This window comes from Canis aureus, chromosome 26 (assembly GCF_053574225.1).
Source record: "Canis aureus isolate CA01 chromosome 26, VMU_Caureus_v.1.0, whole genome shotgun sequence".
NCBI lineage: Eukaryota > Metazoa > Chordata > Mammalia > Carnivora > Canidae > Canis > Canis aureus.
The window spans coordinates 7527850-7543529 of NC_135636.1; the positions used below are offsets into that span (position 1 = coordinate 7527850).

Sequence of the window (15680 nt, forward strand, 5' to 3'; positions counted from 1 at the left end):
GAAAAACTTTAAATGAGGGAACTACCATTTCAAAGTTCTTACCTTTCCCTTCTTTTCTCTTGGCAAACCTTCACAGTCCTTGACCTCATGTCCAAATTGATTACAAAGACCACATGGTTTGGGTTTGTTTGGTTTGAATTCTTCTCTAATGATGGTAAAGTTGGGTTCATGTGTAGCAAGGCCGAGCATAATGAGATCAGCTATCAACCAACAACAATAAAACGATGAACAGTGAGTACTTAGAGAAGACCCTACCACAACCAACAATAAAGTTGGTGTCCACTGTAACACAAGACACCAAAACAAAACAAAACAAAACAAAAGCCCAAACAAGCACAAAACAGAGGGGGTAAAACCAAAAAGCCTAAACTTCTTAGTTCTTAGGCAACAAGTTGTCCTCCAGACACATAGGCACAAATTATAGACTACCATTCAAGAGTCAACACCCTGGGGAAATCGTCCATTTTAAAGGTATGTGCAGCAATATCAAAAGGTGGAAAAGTATTTTAAAAATGTAAGATAAATGAATATTAATTACAGATTAAACTTAATATCACTTCCTCCTCAAACATAAAATGAGCAAGGCATATTAGAATTTCCAGGCAACCAGGGATAATCCATTACAACACACCAACCCATCTACTTGCTATGGTTTAACCCAAGAGAATCAAATCCCAAAAAATAAACTTACCATCTGCTCCACATAAGCAATGATGAGTGTTTGGGTCATGGTTAGGCTGGGCTAAAGAGGGGGAAAAGATACATCATATGTATATAAATGTATTTTATACCACAGGAGTATCACATTTTACCAAATATTTTCTATACAATAGCTTATCTTTTTTAATAGAACATATAATAAAATATTTATAAGGAAGTTTTACCTCTTTGCCTTCTAATATAATCCATGATTTTATGTTCTCCTTCACCAGGAGCACTAGCATCAGATAAAATAACCTAGAAAAGAGTTTTTAATACTTTCAACTTATCCCCAATTTTCTAGCACAAAAACCAAAACTGAATAGCTTAAAATAAGTTGGGATAATTCAATTAAGACAGTGTTATTAATTGGAAATCTTTCATAATGTATATATGTGTTAAACACCAAAATTATTTCCCTTGTTAGCTTACTACAGGAATAGAAAAAATGTTTCAGTCAAATTTAGCCAACATAAGAACTAATCAGTTCACAAGTTTCTATAATCTCATTGTTACCCAAGGATACAGCCCCAAACCACACTAAGTCCTGGGAGTAATCAATAAAAGATACCCATTAAATATAATTTATATTTATATTGTAAATACAGTATAACATAGTATTATAAATATAGTATAAATATAATATCTAGTTTGTAACAAAATAAGCTTCGAATTTAAAATTAGATAAAGGTTCCCTTAAATTTTACTTGAATACTTAGAACACAGCTATTCTTTAAAGGCAGCCCCAGGACTTTAATCTTGGTCTATTTTGATTTCTAACAACAAAAATTTTTATTTAAAAACTGCTTTCCTCTACACACATTATTACATATATATAAGTATATTTTAAAAATAATATATATATATATATTTTTTTTAAATCATGGGTCCCATTTTATAGCTTCATTGTGATGATAAGAGGACAAAATTGGCCTTGAAAGAAAACTCAGCAGTCTAGGGACCGTGCAGGGCATCCCATCTCTAATAACCCTGGAAGCTTCCCTTTCCTCTGACAGTCAACTAGCATTTTATGGGGGGGAATAAAAGGACAAAGAATATCAGCCATATCAAAGTACAGCCTAAAATGATCACCCTTAATCTCTGAAGTACCAAAATGTGAAACTTACTGTCAAGTTTTTCCACCCAGGGTCATTATTTAAACGATCAGCTATGTAATAGCGAAGGCATTTAGCAAGATTGTCCATGAACTCAGTTCCCTAAAATGATACGAAGAAATAAATTAACCTACCATTTAAGAGTTAGCAATAGCTGGCAAAGTATGAGACTACTTACTGGTGTAATACAGTTGCTATCAAATCTTTCTTTTATTTCTTCTGGAGGAAGAAAGCCACCTAGAGGAAAGAGAGTCAATGTTTTGTTCTTCCCATAAAAAATTACCTAGTATTAAGCCAGAATAATAAAAAAAAAAGTTCAAATACAAAAGAAAGGGAAACACTGTCACCTGAGGAACAAATGTTCCCTCTTTGGGGAAGAAAATAAGATTTGTTCTTTCCAATTTAATATAAGCTTTAGCATGACCATCAAATAATACATGGTATATTAAAAATTTTATAGTTTTTATATATTTCATAGAAATATGAAAATTATGACATTCTTTATAATGCCCTCAGAACACACACACACACACACACACACACACACACACACCTTAGGAGTTCTCATCTTGTAATTCCTGAGATAAAGGTACCTTAGAAAAACAAAACTAAAGTGCAGAGTTGTTTTTTTAAAGATTTTTATTTGAGAGAGTGTGCACATGTGCATACTGGAGAATGAGAAGGGGGAGGGGAAAGGGAGGAGCAGAGGGAGAAGGAGAAGCAGCCTCCCCACCAAGCAGGGAGCCTGATGCAGAGCTCGATCCCTGGACCCTGAGATCATGACCTGAGCCAAAGGCAGACACTTAACTGATTGAGCCTCCCAGGTGTCCCTAAACTGTTGAGTTTATTACAGTTTTATATGATAAGAAAATTATCAGCTGGTATATAAAAGTCCTATTTGTCTTCTACTTCACTGATTAGCTTTTTTTTTTTTATTATTCATGACAGACACCCACACACACACACACAGAGAGAGAGAGAGAGAGAGAGAGGCAGAGAGACAGGAAGAGGGAGAAGCAGGCTCCACGCAGGGAGCCCGACACGGGACTCGATCCCGGGTCTCCAGGATCACACCCCGGGCTGAAGGCGGCACTAAACCGCTGTGCCACCGGGGCTGCCCTGATTAGCTTTTTAAAAGACAAATATATCTCAAACATCTTTAAGAAAGAAGACATCTTTAAAATCAAAGACAATCTTTTATAAGTACAAATAGGATTAAGCATTTTAATTACAAGCTACAGCTTAAGTAACTATATAGTTGCACACTTCTGGCAAATTAAAACAACAGAAAATGTATTGTAATTGCAGGGCTGAGCTATCCTCTTTTACATGCAAAGTACAGCATCTTGAGCCCATAAATTACTGCTTTCCTGGTCTATCATGCTGACTTATATAACAAAACACCAAACACATTACCCTGCTACAACTACACTCTATCTCACAGACAGGTGTCTTGGGAGAAAACCAGTCCCACTAAGTATCTGGACTCCCTGACCTTCCTCCCTTTTGAGACTTCATCAACTTCCACCTAAGTGACCATCAGGAATTTTAACCTCTAAGGAACTGCAAAGATGATCAGACCCCACCTCTCCCCCACATCAAGGGTACCCTGAGTACTTCACTGCCTCAGTGCCTGTTGCATCCACCTCTACTGTAGTGTGTCTGACTTGGTGATAGCCTATAAATATGGATCACATCATCCTGTGTCTCCTCTTACAGATCTCTGAATTCTAAGGGGAAGCAATAAACATGCTAAGCTAAACAAGCTACCAAGACTGATGTAAGGAAAATGTTTACAGAACTGTAGCATTCTAATAGCCCTCATCTCATAGAAAAGAACACTAAGAGCCCCACAGAAAAGAGAAACAATGTTATTTCTCCTTTACAGATACATGGAAGTTAGCTTAAGAGCTGTGCTTCCCTTGAAAGGGGAAGGAAGGAAGGAAGGAAGGAAGGAAGGAAGGAAGGAAGGAAGGGAGGGAAAAGAAAAGAAAAGAAAGAAAAGAAAAGAAAAGAAAAGAAAAGAAAAGAAAAGAAAAGAAAAGAAAAGAAAAGAAAAGAAAAGAAAAGAAAGAAAAGAAAAGAAAAGAAAAGAAAAGAAAAGAAAAGAAAAAAGAAAAGAGGTTGAGAATCTGCTCTCCCTATCAGAATTCCTCCTTTTATTCCCATTTCCCTTTTCCTATAGAGTTGGGAAAAGAAACAAGCTTGTTAGTGGGAATGAAGGATACCACTTTCTGACAGTGAACATAAATTTTCCTTGGATATTCTGGATCCTAATTAAATTAAAACCACACCTACTGCAAAAGATAGTTGACACCTCTCCCCGCCATTCTGTTTACATCTCATAAGAAGTCCAACCTCAAGATGCACATTCTTTACCTTTTGCCAGTATTTCTTCCCTGACTCGCTGCTTCTCCACTGCTGCTTCCATTCCTTCTTTTGATGCTCTGAACCTCCTGGAACGCTGCTGGTTCATTTTGGCACGCGGTGCCTGAAAACATTTCATAGTCACATAATACTATTCAAAATATGTGTAACAAAATCTGTACATTATTTTCAATCAGTTGTTCTTATAAAAACAGTACACTAAAATGGAAAAGCAATATACCTAAATAATCCTTTCATGACAGACAGTAAATCCTGAGAACTTAAATTTGGATCAAGAACTTAAAGCTGACCTCAAGCAAGTAATGAGTGACATGTCAAATCGACAAAGATCCTAAAAAGCCATTTAATACTGCAGTGCCCACAACCCAATGTCATTTCTACTGGGCTACGGTGCCAGCACGCAATGAATAGTTACTACTACAGAACTAGGATCAGGAAGACCTGATGTCCATGCCTAAAAGTAAGGATGGTCTCCAAATGGGATCTACCAGGCCCCATAAAACTAGCAAAAGAAAATGACTTCTTAATCTGTAGGACTTCAAGGCACTTCTATTTTGTACTTTCCACAATAACCACTCTGTCTCTACAATAAGGCAAAGCAGGTAGAAAGGGAACAAGGTTTTAAATGAAAATACTTTTGAATCACTTTGACCAAATAGAACTTAAAATCACTGGATAAGCATGAATGAAGTAAACTGGATTCTAAGGTTTTGAAATTCCTCAACTGAGTTTTGGGGCTGAAAGGGACTCTTAAGTATCCTGTCTACATAAAACAATCTGTTTTAAATTATCTTTAAATAATTCCCTTTCCTATAAAATGAGGCCACCAAACCTAACTCTTTCAAATACCAAGTTCTCTGATCTACATTTATATTTCAACAAAAAAATGTTACAGACCTGAGCATACAAAAATACATTCTTACAGGTATGCTTACAGTTTATATACTTGATTTAGGAGTAAGGGCACACCGGACAAAAAGTGACAGATTTTCTTCAAGAACCTTCACTAATGTGAATTGGAATATGCCCCAAGTAAGATATTTCTGTTCCCTCTATTCTTCACTGCACTTTACCAAGCTATCAAGTAGCTAAGTAATTTTTCTTTTTTTTTTTAAAGGGTATGAATTTTATTTTATTTTTTAAAGATTTTACTTATTCATGAGAGACAGAGAATGAGGCAGAGACACAGGCAGAGGGAGAAGCAGGCTCCTCACAGGGAGCCCGTTGTGGGATTCGATCCCGGGACTCCAAGATCACGCCCTGGGTGGAAGGCATGCGCTCAACCGCTGAGCCACCCGGGCATCCCCTAAGTAATTTTTCATTGCATAAAGAGAACCTCAGAAAAAAGTAATCTTCTTGGACCCAAAATTTCTAGATTTTCAAATCATTTCATTAGCCACTAGGAATGACTTAATCTAAAAAGAAAGTAAATCTATTTGTACATAGCTAAATAAATTTTACGGTTATGATTTACCTTAATTTTCCTTGAATACTAATATATAGTTTGCTGGTCATTTATAAGCTAAGCTCATCGATAGCTAACATACCATCCTATCCTAGGTCAGTAAGCTATTGCCCTCTTAAAGCATTCTGAGGACTACTTACTGCCTACAGGAGAAAATCCAAACTCCTGAAGATGGTAATAAAGCCTTCTCAAGCCATTGCTCTACCTTCCCTTTCCAATCTAAAACACCTGTAATTGCCCAAATGTGTCAGTATGGTCAAAGGCATGGGCCCATTTGAGAAACCTGGAACATCTTTCCTATTCCTAACTATTCCATCATCCCCCTCCACTGCTCACCAATCTCCTGTTGTTCTTTATAGCACTTTATAGCACTTTGTAGTGCGGATTCTCTTCCCTCAGCACCCTGCATGTGTTATCTAGTACCTATAAAGCCCACAAATAACTAACCTTGCTCATTTATCTCTGTCCCATTAGTGGTAAGCCTTCAAAAGAAAGGGCCGTCACCATTATCCTCAGTAGCTCACAGTATCCGGCACAAAAAAGGTACAAGAAATGAATGAATGAATGATCAGTCTGCCTCTCTCAAGGTCACCAAAGTCAACATTTTTTGTTATTTAGCTGACTTGCACTCAAGACACTCAGAACACAGCAAAAACAAAAACAGAGGATTCTAAGTTAACTTTTTTTTAGCACTTACCACTCCATCAATTGCCATGTAGAGAAGTCGTCTTGGTCTTACAATATTGAAAAGTCTGTCAATGTACTCAAAAATTGCAACCATCATTTCATCCTCATTTTTTGGTGCTGGTCTACAAGGACAAACAAACAACATAACAGGATACAGTACTCCTCTGTAACTTCTGCTATCAGTAACAAAAATGGGTTACGTACTTGTCTTCAGGATGAGTACAGGGATGGATGATTCCATTCATATCCAAATATAGATTATCAAACTCCACATCATTTGGATTTGGTTTACTGGCATCAACAGGAATCTTTACACCATTGCATTCTTTTGGCTATGAGGAAGTAGATGATAATAGTTTGTTCAAGTCTAAAATTAACATCTTCTAGGCTCAGTATGAACCTGTTTCACTACTGAATTGGAAATGAAACACTTTAAGTCATCTTTAAATGACAGGAAGCTACTTTACTCCTTAAAGCAAACTGACACAGATATTTTACCTGTGGAAAGTGGAGAGCTTCTGACACAAGTTAATCTCAACTATGTGAGGGTTATTTTTTTTTTTTTTTTTTTTTTTTATTTTTTTATTTTTTATTTTTTTTTTTTTTATGTGAGGGTTATTTATCAAATTCTCAAAGCATTCAGCTGTCCAAGTGAGAAACCCTGGGAGTCATCTTAGAATTCTTCCCTGTGCCCCCACCCATTATCGGTTAAGTCAGCTAATCTGAAAAAGGTCTCTCCATTTCCTCTCAGCCCATTGCCATGACCATCACTGTATCACCACTCACCTCAAGGATGGGGACAGCCCTCATGTGGACTGCCCCACCCCTAGACTCTCCTGTCTCCAGCCAACCCCACATGCGGTCAAGAGTTTTCTTTCTAAAATACAAATGTGGGGGCACCTGAGTGGCTCAGTGGCTGAGCATCTGTCTTTGGCTCAAGTCGTGATTTCAGGGTTCTGGAATCGAGTCCTACATCAGGGATGGGGAGCCTCCTTCTCCCTCCGCCTATGTTTCTGCCTCTCTGTCTCTCTCATGAATAAAATATTTAAAAAAATAAAATACAAACGTGGCTACATCTTAATCTTTCTAATTTTTTCAATGCTTCCCAGGTACAGACCAATCAGCCCGAACCCTTATTAGCCTTCTGTCCTGCCACCATACATCATCCCATCTCTTCCAAGTTCCTGGAAAACTCTCTTCTGCCTCCCAATGCCCCTACAGACTGTTTCTCCTTCTGCTTTCCTGCCAACACCCACTTCCTGAAACCTTATGAATTTTCTATAGTCTAGAGACTGAGATCAAATGTCATTCATTTTATAACTCTTTGTACACATCTCTCAGAAAACTGCTCCTTTTCCTGCATTTCTTCAGAATTGTGCTTATTCACTTGTAGCACTTCCATGACTTTATAATTTGTCGTTTTAGCCCAACTACATTTCAAGTTCTTAAAAAGATAAGGACTATGCCTTACTCAATACTGGAGGCACTCAACTGTATTTTCAGTTGCATTTTTAAACAATGATTTTATTTATCTACTGGGGGGGGGGGGTAGACTGCAGAGGTGCACGCATAAGCCAGGAGGAGAGGCAGAGGGAGAAGGAGAGGCAGGCTCCCTGCTAAGCAGGAAGCTGGATGTGGGTCTTGATCCTAGGACCCTCAGATCATGACCTGAATGGAAGGCAGACACAACTGACTGAGCCACCCAGGTATCCCTAGGTTGTTTTTCCTTTTTTTTAAGATTTTATTTCTTTAAGAGAGAGAGAAAGAGCATATATGTGCTTGTGCACACACACAAAGTTGATATAGGGGCAGAGGGAGAGGCAGAAATGGACTGCACGATGAACAGGGTGCTGGACATGGGGCTCCATCCCAGGACCCTGGGATCATGACCCCAGCCAAAGGTACAAACATTAATGGACTGAGCCATCCAGGTGCCCCTCGATTTTATTTTTGTAATGAATATTACCTTGCAGAACTTCAGTGAATGGTTAGAAGATCAAATTTTTACTGTTTGTAAGTCATAAAAAAAAAGTTCCCTAACACACATAAAGCATATAAAGCATCATTTGTAACAGCAAAAAATTGTGAACCCAAAAGCTATCATATACACCATGGATGAGCCTCAAAAACATTCTAAATGAAAGCCAGTCACAAAAAACCCACAGAAGAGCCCATTTATATGAAAAATCCAGAATAGATAAATCCATACAGATAAATAGAGGAGTTTCAATCTGGGGGCAGTAGTAAGGGAGATAGGATATGAATACAAATAGGTACAACATTTCTTTTGGGAGTGATAAAAATGTTCTAAAATTAGGTAATGGTGACTACTGTACAACTGTATACAAGCCACTGAATTGTACACTTTAAACAGGTGAACTTTTTTTTTTAGATTTTATTTATTCATTCATGAGAGACACAGAGCAAGAGAGGCAAACACACAGGCAGAGAGAGAAGTAGGCTCCATGCAGGGAGCCCAAGGTGGGACTCGATCCTGGGACTCCAGGATCATGCCCTGGGCTGAAGGCAGACACTCAACCACTGACTGGGTGACTACCCAGGCGTCGCAACAGGTGAACTTTATGGCATATCAATTACATCTCAGTAAGACTATTAAAATAAATAAAAATGAAAGGTCAATTTAATTAGGGGGAAAAAAGGAGCCCACAGAATGGATTAATAAACTGTGCATGTCCATATACCAGAATGCCAGACACAAGTGAGTCAAAGAACTAGAGTAGGACGGTCACAAATATATTGCTGAGCCAAAACCAGACAAACAACAAACAAAACCAAACAACACCAGCTTCAGAAGAACACATACCACTTACAGTAAGTTATAAAACAGACAAAATAATAACAGTATCATTCAGGGCTGAGAATATACACAGTGAAAGCACAGAGAAAAAGCTAAGGAATGATTTCATGACCATGGTTATCATCTCTGAGAGAGGGAAAGAAATGAGACAGCATTTCAATGTACATTTATGATTGGGAGAAAAGAGGTATTTAAGGTATTTAAAGGCAGAACAGGGAAGCAGCTTTCAGAGAATGCTCTGTACAAATATGCTTGTGTTACCAGGGAAAGGGGGCTTGATCAGAAGCAGTGAATAGGATAAAAAGCATATGGAAAGCAAGAGGTCAATTTTGGTGGTATCTACTGAAAAAGAAGACAACCTGAAAAGCTCTCCCCCCAAGAATCAAAAACAAATTCTAAGAAGGCAAGAGGCTCTCTGCCTCTCCATCTAACCTCTATACTCCAAAGTCCACACTTTCCTTTCTCTGTACCAAGCAAGACACCACACTCAGAAGAACCAAGACTCATGTCTTTATGCTGCCCAGGAAGTCGGGTAAAAAATATTTTAATTTGTTGCCTGCCATATGATATCAGTTCCAACAACTCATACCTGCTTTTATAGCAGCCATAAACAATATGGCTATGAATGGGTATGACTGTGTTCTGATATAACTTATGGACAAAAACAGGAGGTCATTAGCTTGCTAACCTCTGCCCTTAGTCCGTTGTACACCACTAGGCATACTGCAGCTCCTCAATGAATGCTGAGTGTACCTGCACGAGAATTTCTATTTACACTACCTAGAAAGTGTAGCATGGAGCAGGGAGGCATGAGGGGTCAGGATGCGTGGGGGGGGGGGGGGGGGGGGGGAGCATTCCAGGCATTTCCAAACCGATTGTGAATATATTTTCCTCTCAGAATTACTGTAGATATATTCAACATACAAATTATATAAATTCAGAGTTTCTTTCTTCAAGAGTAGATTTTGATGTTCAATAAAGAGTAGATTTTGATACTCAGTCCCTTCAAGAGCCTTGCCAAAGAGAATGCCCAGATGTCTCTCACTGGCTTAAAGAGAGTTCTTTATCAATCAAAGGGAAGATAAAAGGAGAGCTATTCTGAACCCCAAAACCAATTCATTTCAAATATCTTTGGATTATCTTCTGAATTTTCCAAATGATAGACTGAGCATACAATGCAGCTGTTTCTTTCTAACCCAAACCACAATAACAAACAAATATCCACAACTGTGAATATGTGATAGAAAACCAGAATCCGCTGTGGTTGAGAAATCATAAGGGGTACCGGGAAATGTGGAAAACTAGTACATCTGTCAGCCTAAAACACGCAGAGGAGCTCTCCTGCCAAGAAGTGGGAAAACATAAGAGGGCTCCAGGCCCAGAAAGGGACTCAGGGACAGCCTCTGGATGATCCAGCAGCACCAGCAGCACTAACCCAGGAGGGTCAGCCCTCTGCATCCTCCCTCCCTTACCACTCAGGCCCCCCAGGGATGAAGCAAGACAGGAGGCTTGAGGAGGAAAGGTAGCATAGTACCCCAGCTGCTTGGCAGTTTCCCAGAGGAACAAGGAGCACACCTACCCAGAAGGCTGGCAGTAAAGGTAGCTCTGCCCAGCAGGAAGCCCACTCCTCCTCTACTTCATGGAAAAGCAGGCATATATATCCCAAATAGGCAGTCTGAGAAATTATCCTATTTGTGATAAAAGTGCCAAGGAATCAAGTAAGATAAAGAAGATATTTTAAAAAGCAAAGACAGCACAAACAGATAGTGAGCCTGTATAAAAATATACTCCACGGGTTTTAACGTAAACTCCCTCAAAATGAATTTCACAACAACCTACTGTTCTAGTCAATGTTAGAAGGCTCTCTGTCTCCTCAAACATGAGGCAGAAACCACTACTGTTAGTAATGGCCAAGTAGACACATTTCCGTTTAAGCCTGCCTAGTATTTAACAGCAGCACTAGAAAAATCGTGAATCCTACCTGAGGTTCCTCTACAAACAAAGTTCCCACTGTTGAAGTCAAATAGCAAACTCAGAACTCAGTTTTGGATTCCCCTAGTTAGATTTCCTTGAGCCAACTAGTTTGTAGGAGAGAATCAGGGAGGTTAGACAGCTTGGAGGAACCCCCCCTTTAAAAGTTGGAACAAATACCCAATATTAATCTCAGAAACTAATCCCTGGAAGGAACCAGTTTGACTGGATTAGCCTGTAGAGAAATTTATACCCCAGGGCACTGTTAAAAACAACAGAGCAATGGGCCATAATTAGTGGAGTTTAACTGCTAGGTGTGATCAAAGAAAGTGGGAAAGAGCCCTACCTGTACCATAGTCATCTCAGGGTGGCTATAGGCATACCCCAAACTGCACCTCCCTAAAGACAAGATCAAGGCTTAACACAGTGGTAAAGAAACACAGTTCACTATAATAATCTAGCCAGTAACTAAACTAGGAACATATAACAAGCCCTGGAATGAGGAGAGAGAGAGTCGCACACCAGTACTGGGAAGTGCTACAGTGTATTACCTAAAATGCTCTGTTTGCAGCAAAAAAAAAAAAAAAAAAAAAAACCTACTAGGTATACAGAAAAGCAGAAAAGGATAAGCCATACAACAGGAAAAAAACAGGCAACAAAGACTGCCTGTGACCAAATGTCATATTGAACAGACTTTAAAGTAGCTATTACATGTTCATAGAACTAAAAAGAAGTATGTCTAAGGAAATAAAGGAAAGTAAGAGGACAATCTGTTTCAAATAGAGAATGTCAACAAAGATAAAAAGAAAAAATCAGAAAACTCAGATAGATGAATAGACATTACAAAAGCCCCAAAGGGGGGAAAAATAAGAAAACCCGAGAGGAATATGGGACACAATGAAATGCATGCACACACACATAAATGGAATATCTACTGGAAGGAGAGGGAAGAAAGAAAACAAACAAAAAATTCAAGGAAAGAATAGCCAAAAGGCTTCCCAAATGTATTGAAAAACAATAGCCTAAACATGCAGGAAGCTCCAAGAACTCCATGTAAGATAAACATAAAGAGAACCACAGGTGGACACATCAGAGTAAAACTGATGAATGTAAAAGACAATGAGAAACCTTTAAAAGAATCAAGAGGAACGAGTCACTTACAAGGGGATCTCCATGAGATTAGTAGCTGGCTCCTAGCAGAAATAATAGAAGCAAGAGGGTAGCGGGATAACACATATAAAGTGCTGAATGAAAAAATGGTTAGCCAAAAATCTTATACTGAGGAAAGTTACTGATCAAAAATGAAGGTGAAGGGGCACTGGCTGTCTCAGTTGGTAGAGCATGACTCTTGATCTCAGCGTTATGAATTCAAGCCCCATGTTCGATGCAGAGCCTACTTAAAATTTAAAAAAAAAAAAAAAAAAAAAGGAAGGTGAAAAAAGACTGCCAGATAACCAAAAATTGAGAGATTTTGTTGACAGCAAACCCAACTTAAAAAAATACTAACAAAAGTTCTTTAGGCTGAAAGTAAATAAACACAATAAAGGTAAATATGCATTTTTTAATTCTTTATTTTCTTAATTGATTTTAAAAACAATTGGATCAAATGATGCTATATAATGTATTACAGTTTATGACACAATGTAATATAAGTGCAATATGTTTCTCAGTAATGGCACAGAGACAGTGGGAGCAAAGTTGTCATGGGCTAAGAAAATTACTATGGATGCTAAAGTAGTAATTATAACACACAGTTGGGTTTGTAATATTAATAAATCCAATATGCATAACAGCAATACCACTGAAAGGTGAAAATGGGAATCAAGTTATATGGCAGCGTAGATTCTATATTTTATTGGAACTAAGCAGGTATGAATCTAAAGGTGGTAAGATGTAGAGCTGATTCTTGAACAACATGGGTTTGAACTACCCAAGTCCACTTATACGTGGATCTTTAAGAGCTGACAGCAAAAGCCTTAAGATATTTATTTACAACTGCCCACCCCAGTCTTCATGGGACCAAACTGAAGGTGTCTGAAGCAAAGGTCCCACCTGCTGCCCTCTGAGTAGCAGAAGAGGCCAGCTAAGGCTGTCAGCAGCCCTCAGGGAGCCCCAGGACTACTTAGGGCTGCAGGTCATCACATGAGCTTATGATTATGAGGTGGCTGGACTGCGTGTCCAGGGCTGGCAGGCGAGAGGCCAGGCCCAAGCCAAGAAATCCACCCAAAAGGTAGGAACGGTGCTGTACAGGGAGCAGCCTTGGGCCTCAATGCCTCTCCTGGGCCAGGCATAAACTCTTCCCCACAACTGTACCCCAGGCCTCTGGCGTCCCAGATGCCAATGCACTCACATGTGGCCACTGTTGTGGATGGCCACAGGCTAGTGGTACATCTGCAGGTAGCTGGTGCAGCTTCTCTGGGATTCTAGGCTACTGCTGCTACCCAAAGGCCTGCCTAGTGGATGCTGCTCCTGAGTTGTAGACTTATCACCGTCCATGGGCCAGGTCCACATATATGCAGATTTTTTTTTTTTTTTTTTAAGCAAATACAGGTATCCTACTGTAAATGTGTTTCTCTTCCTTATGTTTTTTATTAACATTTTTTCCTCTAGCTTACTTTACTGTAAGAATACGGTATATAATATATAGACAAAGTAGTTAAGTGTTGGGGAATCAAAAGTTTATAGGCAGATTTTAAACTGTGTGGGGGTCAGTAACTCTAACCCCCATGCTGCTCAAGAGTCAACAGTATTTGGTAAACCCTAGAGCAACCACTCAAAAAAACACTCAAAGACATATAGTGAAAAAAAAGGTCAGCAATGAAATTAAAGTTCTACATTATAAAATACATACAGAGAACAGAAAATTAACAGCAGATATAAATCACCAACATTAAATGTGGGGATGCCTGGGTGGCTCAGCAGTTAAGCCACCTTCATCTATCTGCCTTTGGCTCATGGTGTGATCCCTGGATCTGGGATAGAGTTCCGCATCGGGCTCCCTGCAGAGAGCCTCCTCCTCCCTCTGCCTATGTCTCTGCCTCTCCTTCTCTGTGTCTCTAATGAATAAATAAATCTTTTAAAAGATATATCAAATATAAATGGATTAAAAATCCAATAAAAAATCAAAGGTTGAAAAAAAAGATTAAACTAAGATTTAAAAAAAAGATCCAACTATTCGTTGTATACAGGGGACATGTTTGTGACACAAATATAGAAAGTAAAAGTAAATTGACAGGAATACAATGCAACAGCAACCACAAAAAAGCTAGAATTATTATACCAATATCAGACAAAATATACTTTAAAACAAAGAAGTACCAGAAATGGTATTTTTTTAATAAGATGACCAACCCATTAAATAAGTCTAATGATTAAAAACATACATGCACCTGATAGCAGAGTATCAAGATATATGAAGCTCTTCAGAGTCAGCGCAAGAAAGGAAATGATAAAGATTAAAGCAGGAAGAAATGAAATGAACTAAAAAGAACCAATAGAACAGATCAATAAATCCAGGAGCAGGTTCTTTGAAAAGATAAATAAAAGTGATAAACGGTAAGCCAGACTCACCAAGAAAAAAAGAGAGGACCAAATAAATAAAAACAGAAATGAGGAAGGAAAAATAAAAACCAACATCACACACACAGGATTATAGAGAATAGTGAAAATTTTTATCCTGACAAATTGCACAACCCAGAAGAAATTGGTAAATTTGTAGAAACACATAAACTGCCAGAACTGAATCTGGAAGAAATAGAAAATTTGAGCAGACTGATTTTTTTTTTTAAGATTTCATTAATTTATTCATGAAAGACACAGAGAGGCAGAGGCATAGGCAGAGGAAAAGCAGCCTCCCTGTAGGGGATCCCTGGACCCTGGGATCACGACCCAAGCCAAAGGCAGATATCAAAGGCAGATGCTCAACCACTGAGCTACCCAGGTGTTCCCTAAACAGACTGATTACTAGCAATGAAACTGAATCACTGGGTGGCTCAGTTGGTCAAGTGTCCAACTCTTGATTTAGGCTTAGGTCATGATCTCAGGGTTTTGAGATCTATGCTGGGCATGGAGTTTGCTTAAGATTCTCTCTCCTCTCCCTGTGCCCCTCCCTTCCCCCCATACTTATACCCCCCCGCCATATATTTTTTTAAATTTTTATTTATGATAGTCACACACAGAGAAAGAGAGAGGCAGAGAGACACAGGCAGAGGGAGAAGCAGGCTCCATGCACCGGCAGCCCGACGTGGGACTCGATCTCGGGTCCCCAGGATCGCGCCCTAGGCCAAAGGCAGGCGCCAAACCGCTGCACCACCCAGGGATTCCCCGCCCCCCCATATTTAAAGGAGAGTTAACACCTATATTTCTCAAAATATTCCAAAACATAGAAGAGGAGGGAAAGCTCCCAAATTTATTCCAGGAGGCCAGCATAACCCTGATACCAAAAGCAGATAAAAGCACTACCAAAAATAAAACTACAGGCCAGTATCTCTGATGAACATAGATGCAAATATCCTCAACAAAATATTAGCACACTGAA

At 39.0% G+C, this 15680-nt stretch overlaps 1 protein-coding gene across 1 annotated transcript in view; it reads right to left on the reverse strand.

Moving 5' to 3' along the window:
- XRN2 (5'-3' exoribonuclease 2) overlaps window positions 1-15680 on the reverse strand; it is an 86027-nt gene that overhangs the window by 56704 nt on the left and 13643 nt on the right. Inside the window, exons 2-9 of the mRNA XM_077871976.1 lie at window positions 6559-6686; window positions 6365-6476; window positions 4194-4305; window positions 1993-2051; window positions 1827-1916; window positions 885-957; window positions 692-742; window positions 43-200 (exon numbers count right to left, since the gene is read on the reverse strand). Coding sequence (XP_077728102.1) covers window positions 43-200; window positions 692-742; window positions 885-957; window positions 1827-1916; window positions 1993-2051; window positions 4194-4305; window positions 6365-6476; window positions 6559-6686 — 783 coding nt within the window. The remainder of the gene's footprint in view (window positions 1-42; window positions 201-691; window positions 743-884; window positions 958-1826; window positions 1917-1992; window positions 2052-4193; window positions 4306-6364; window positions 6477-6558; window positions 6687-15680) is intronic.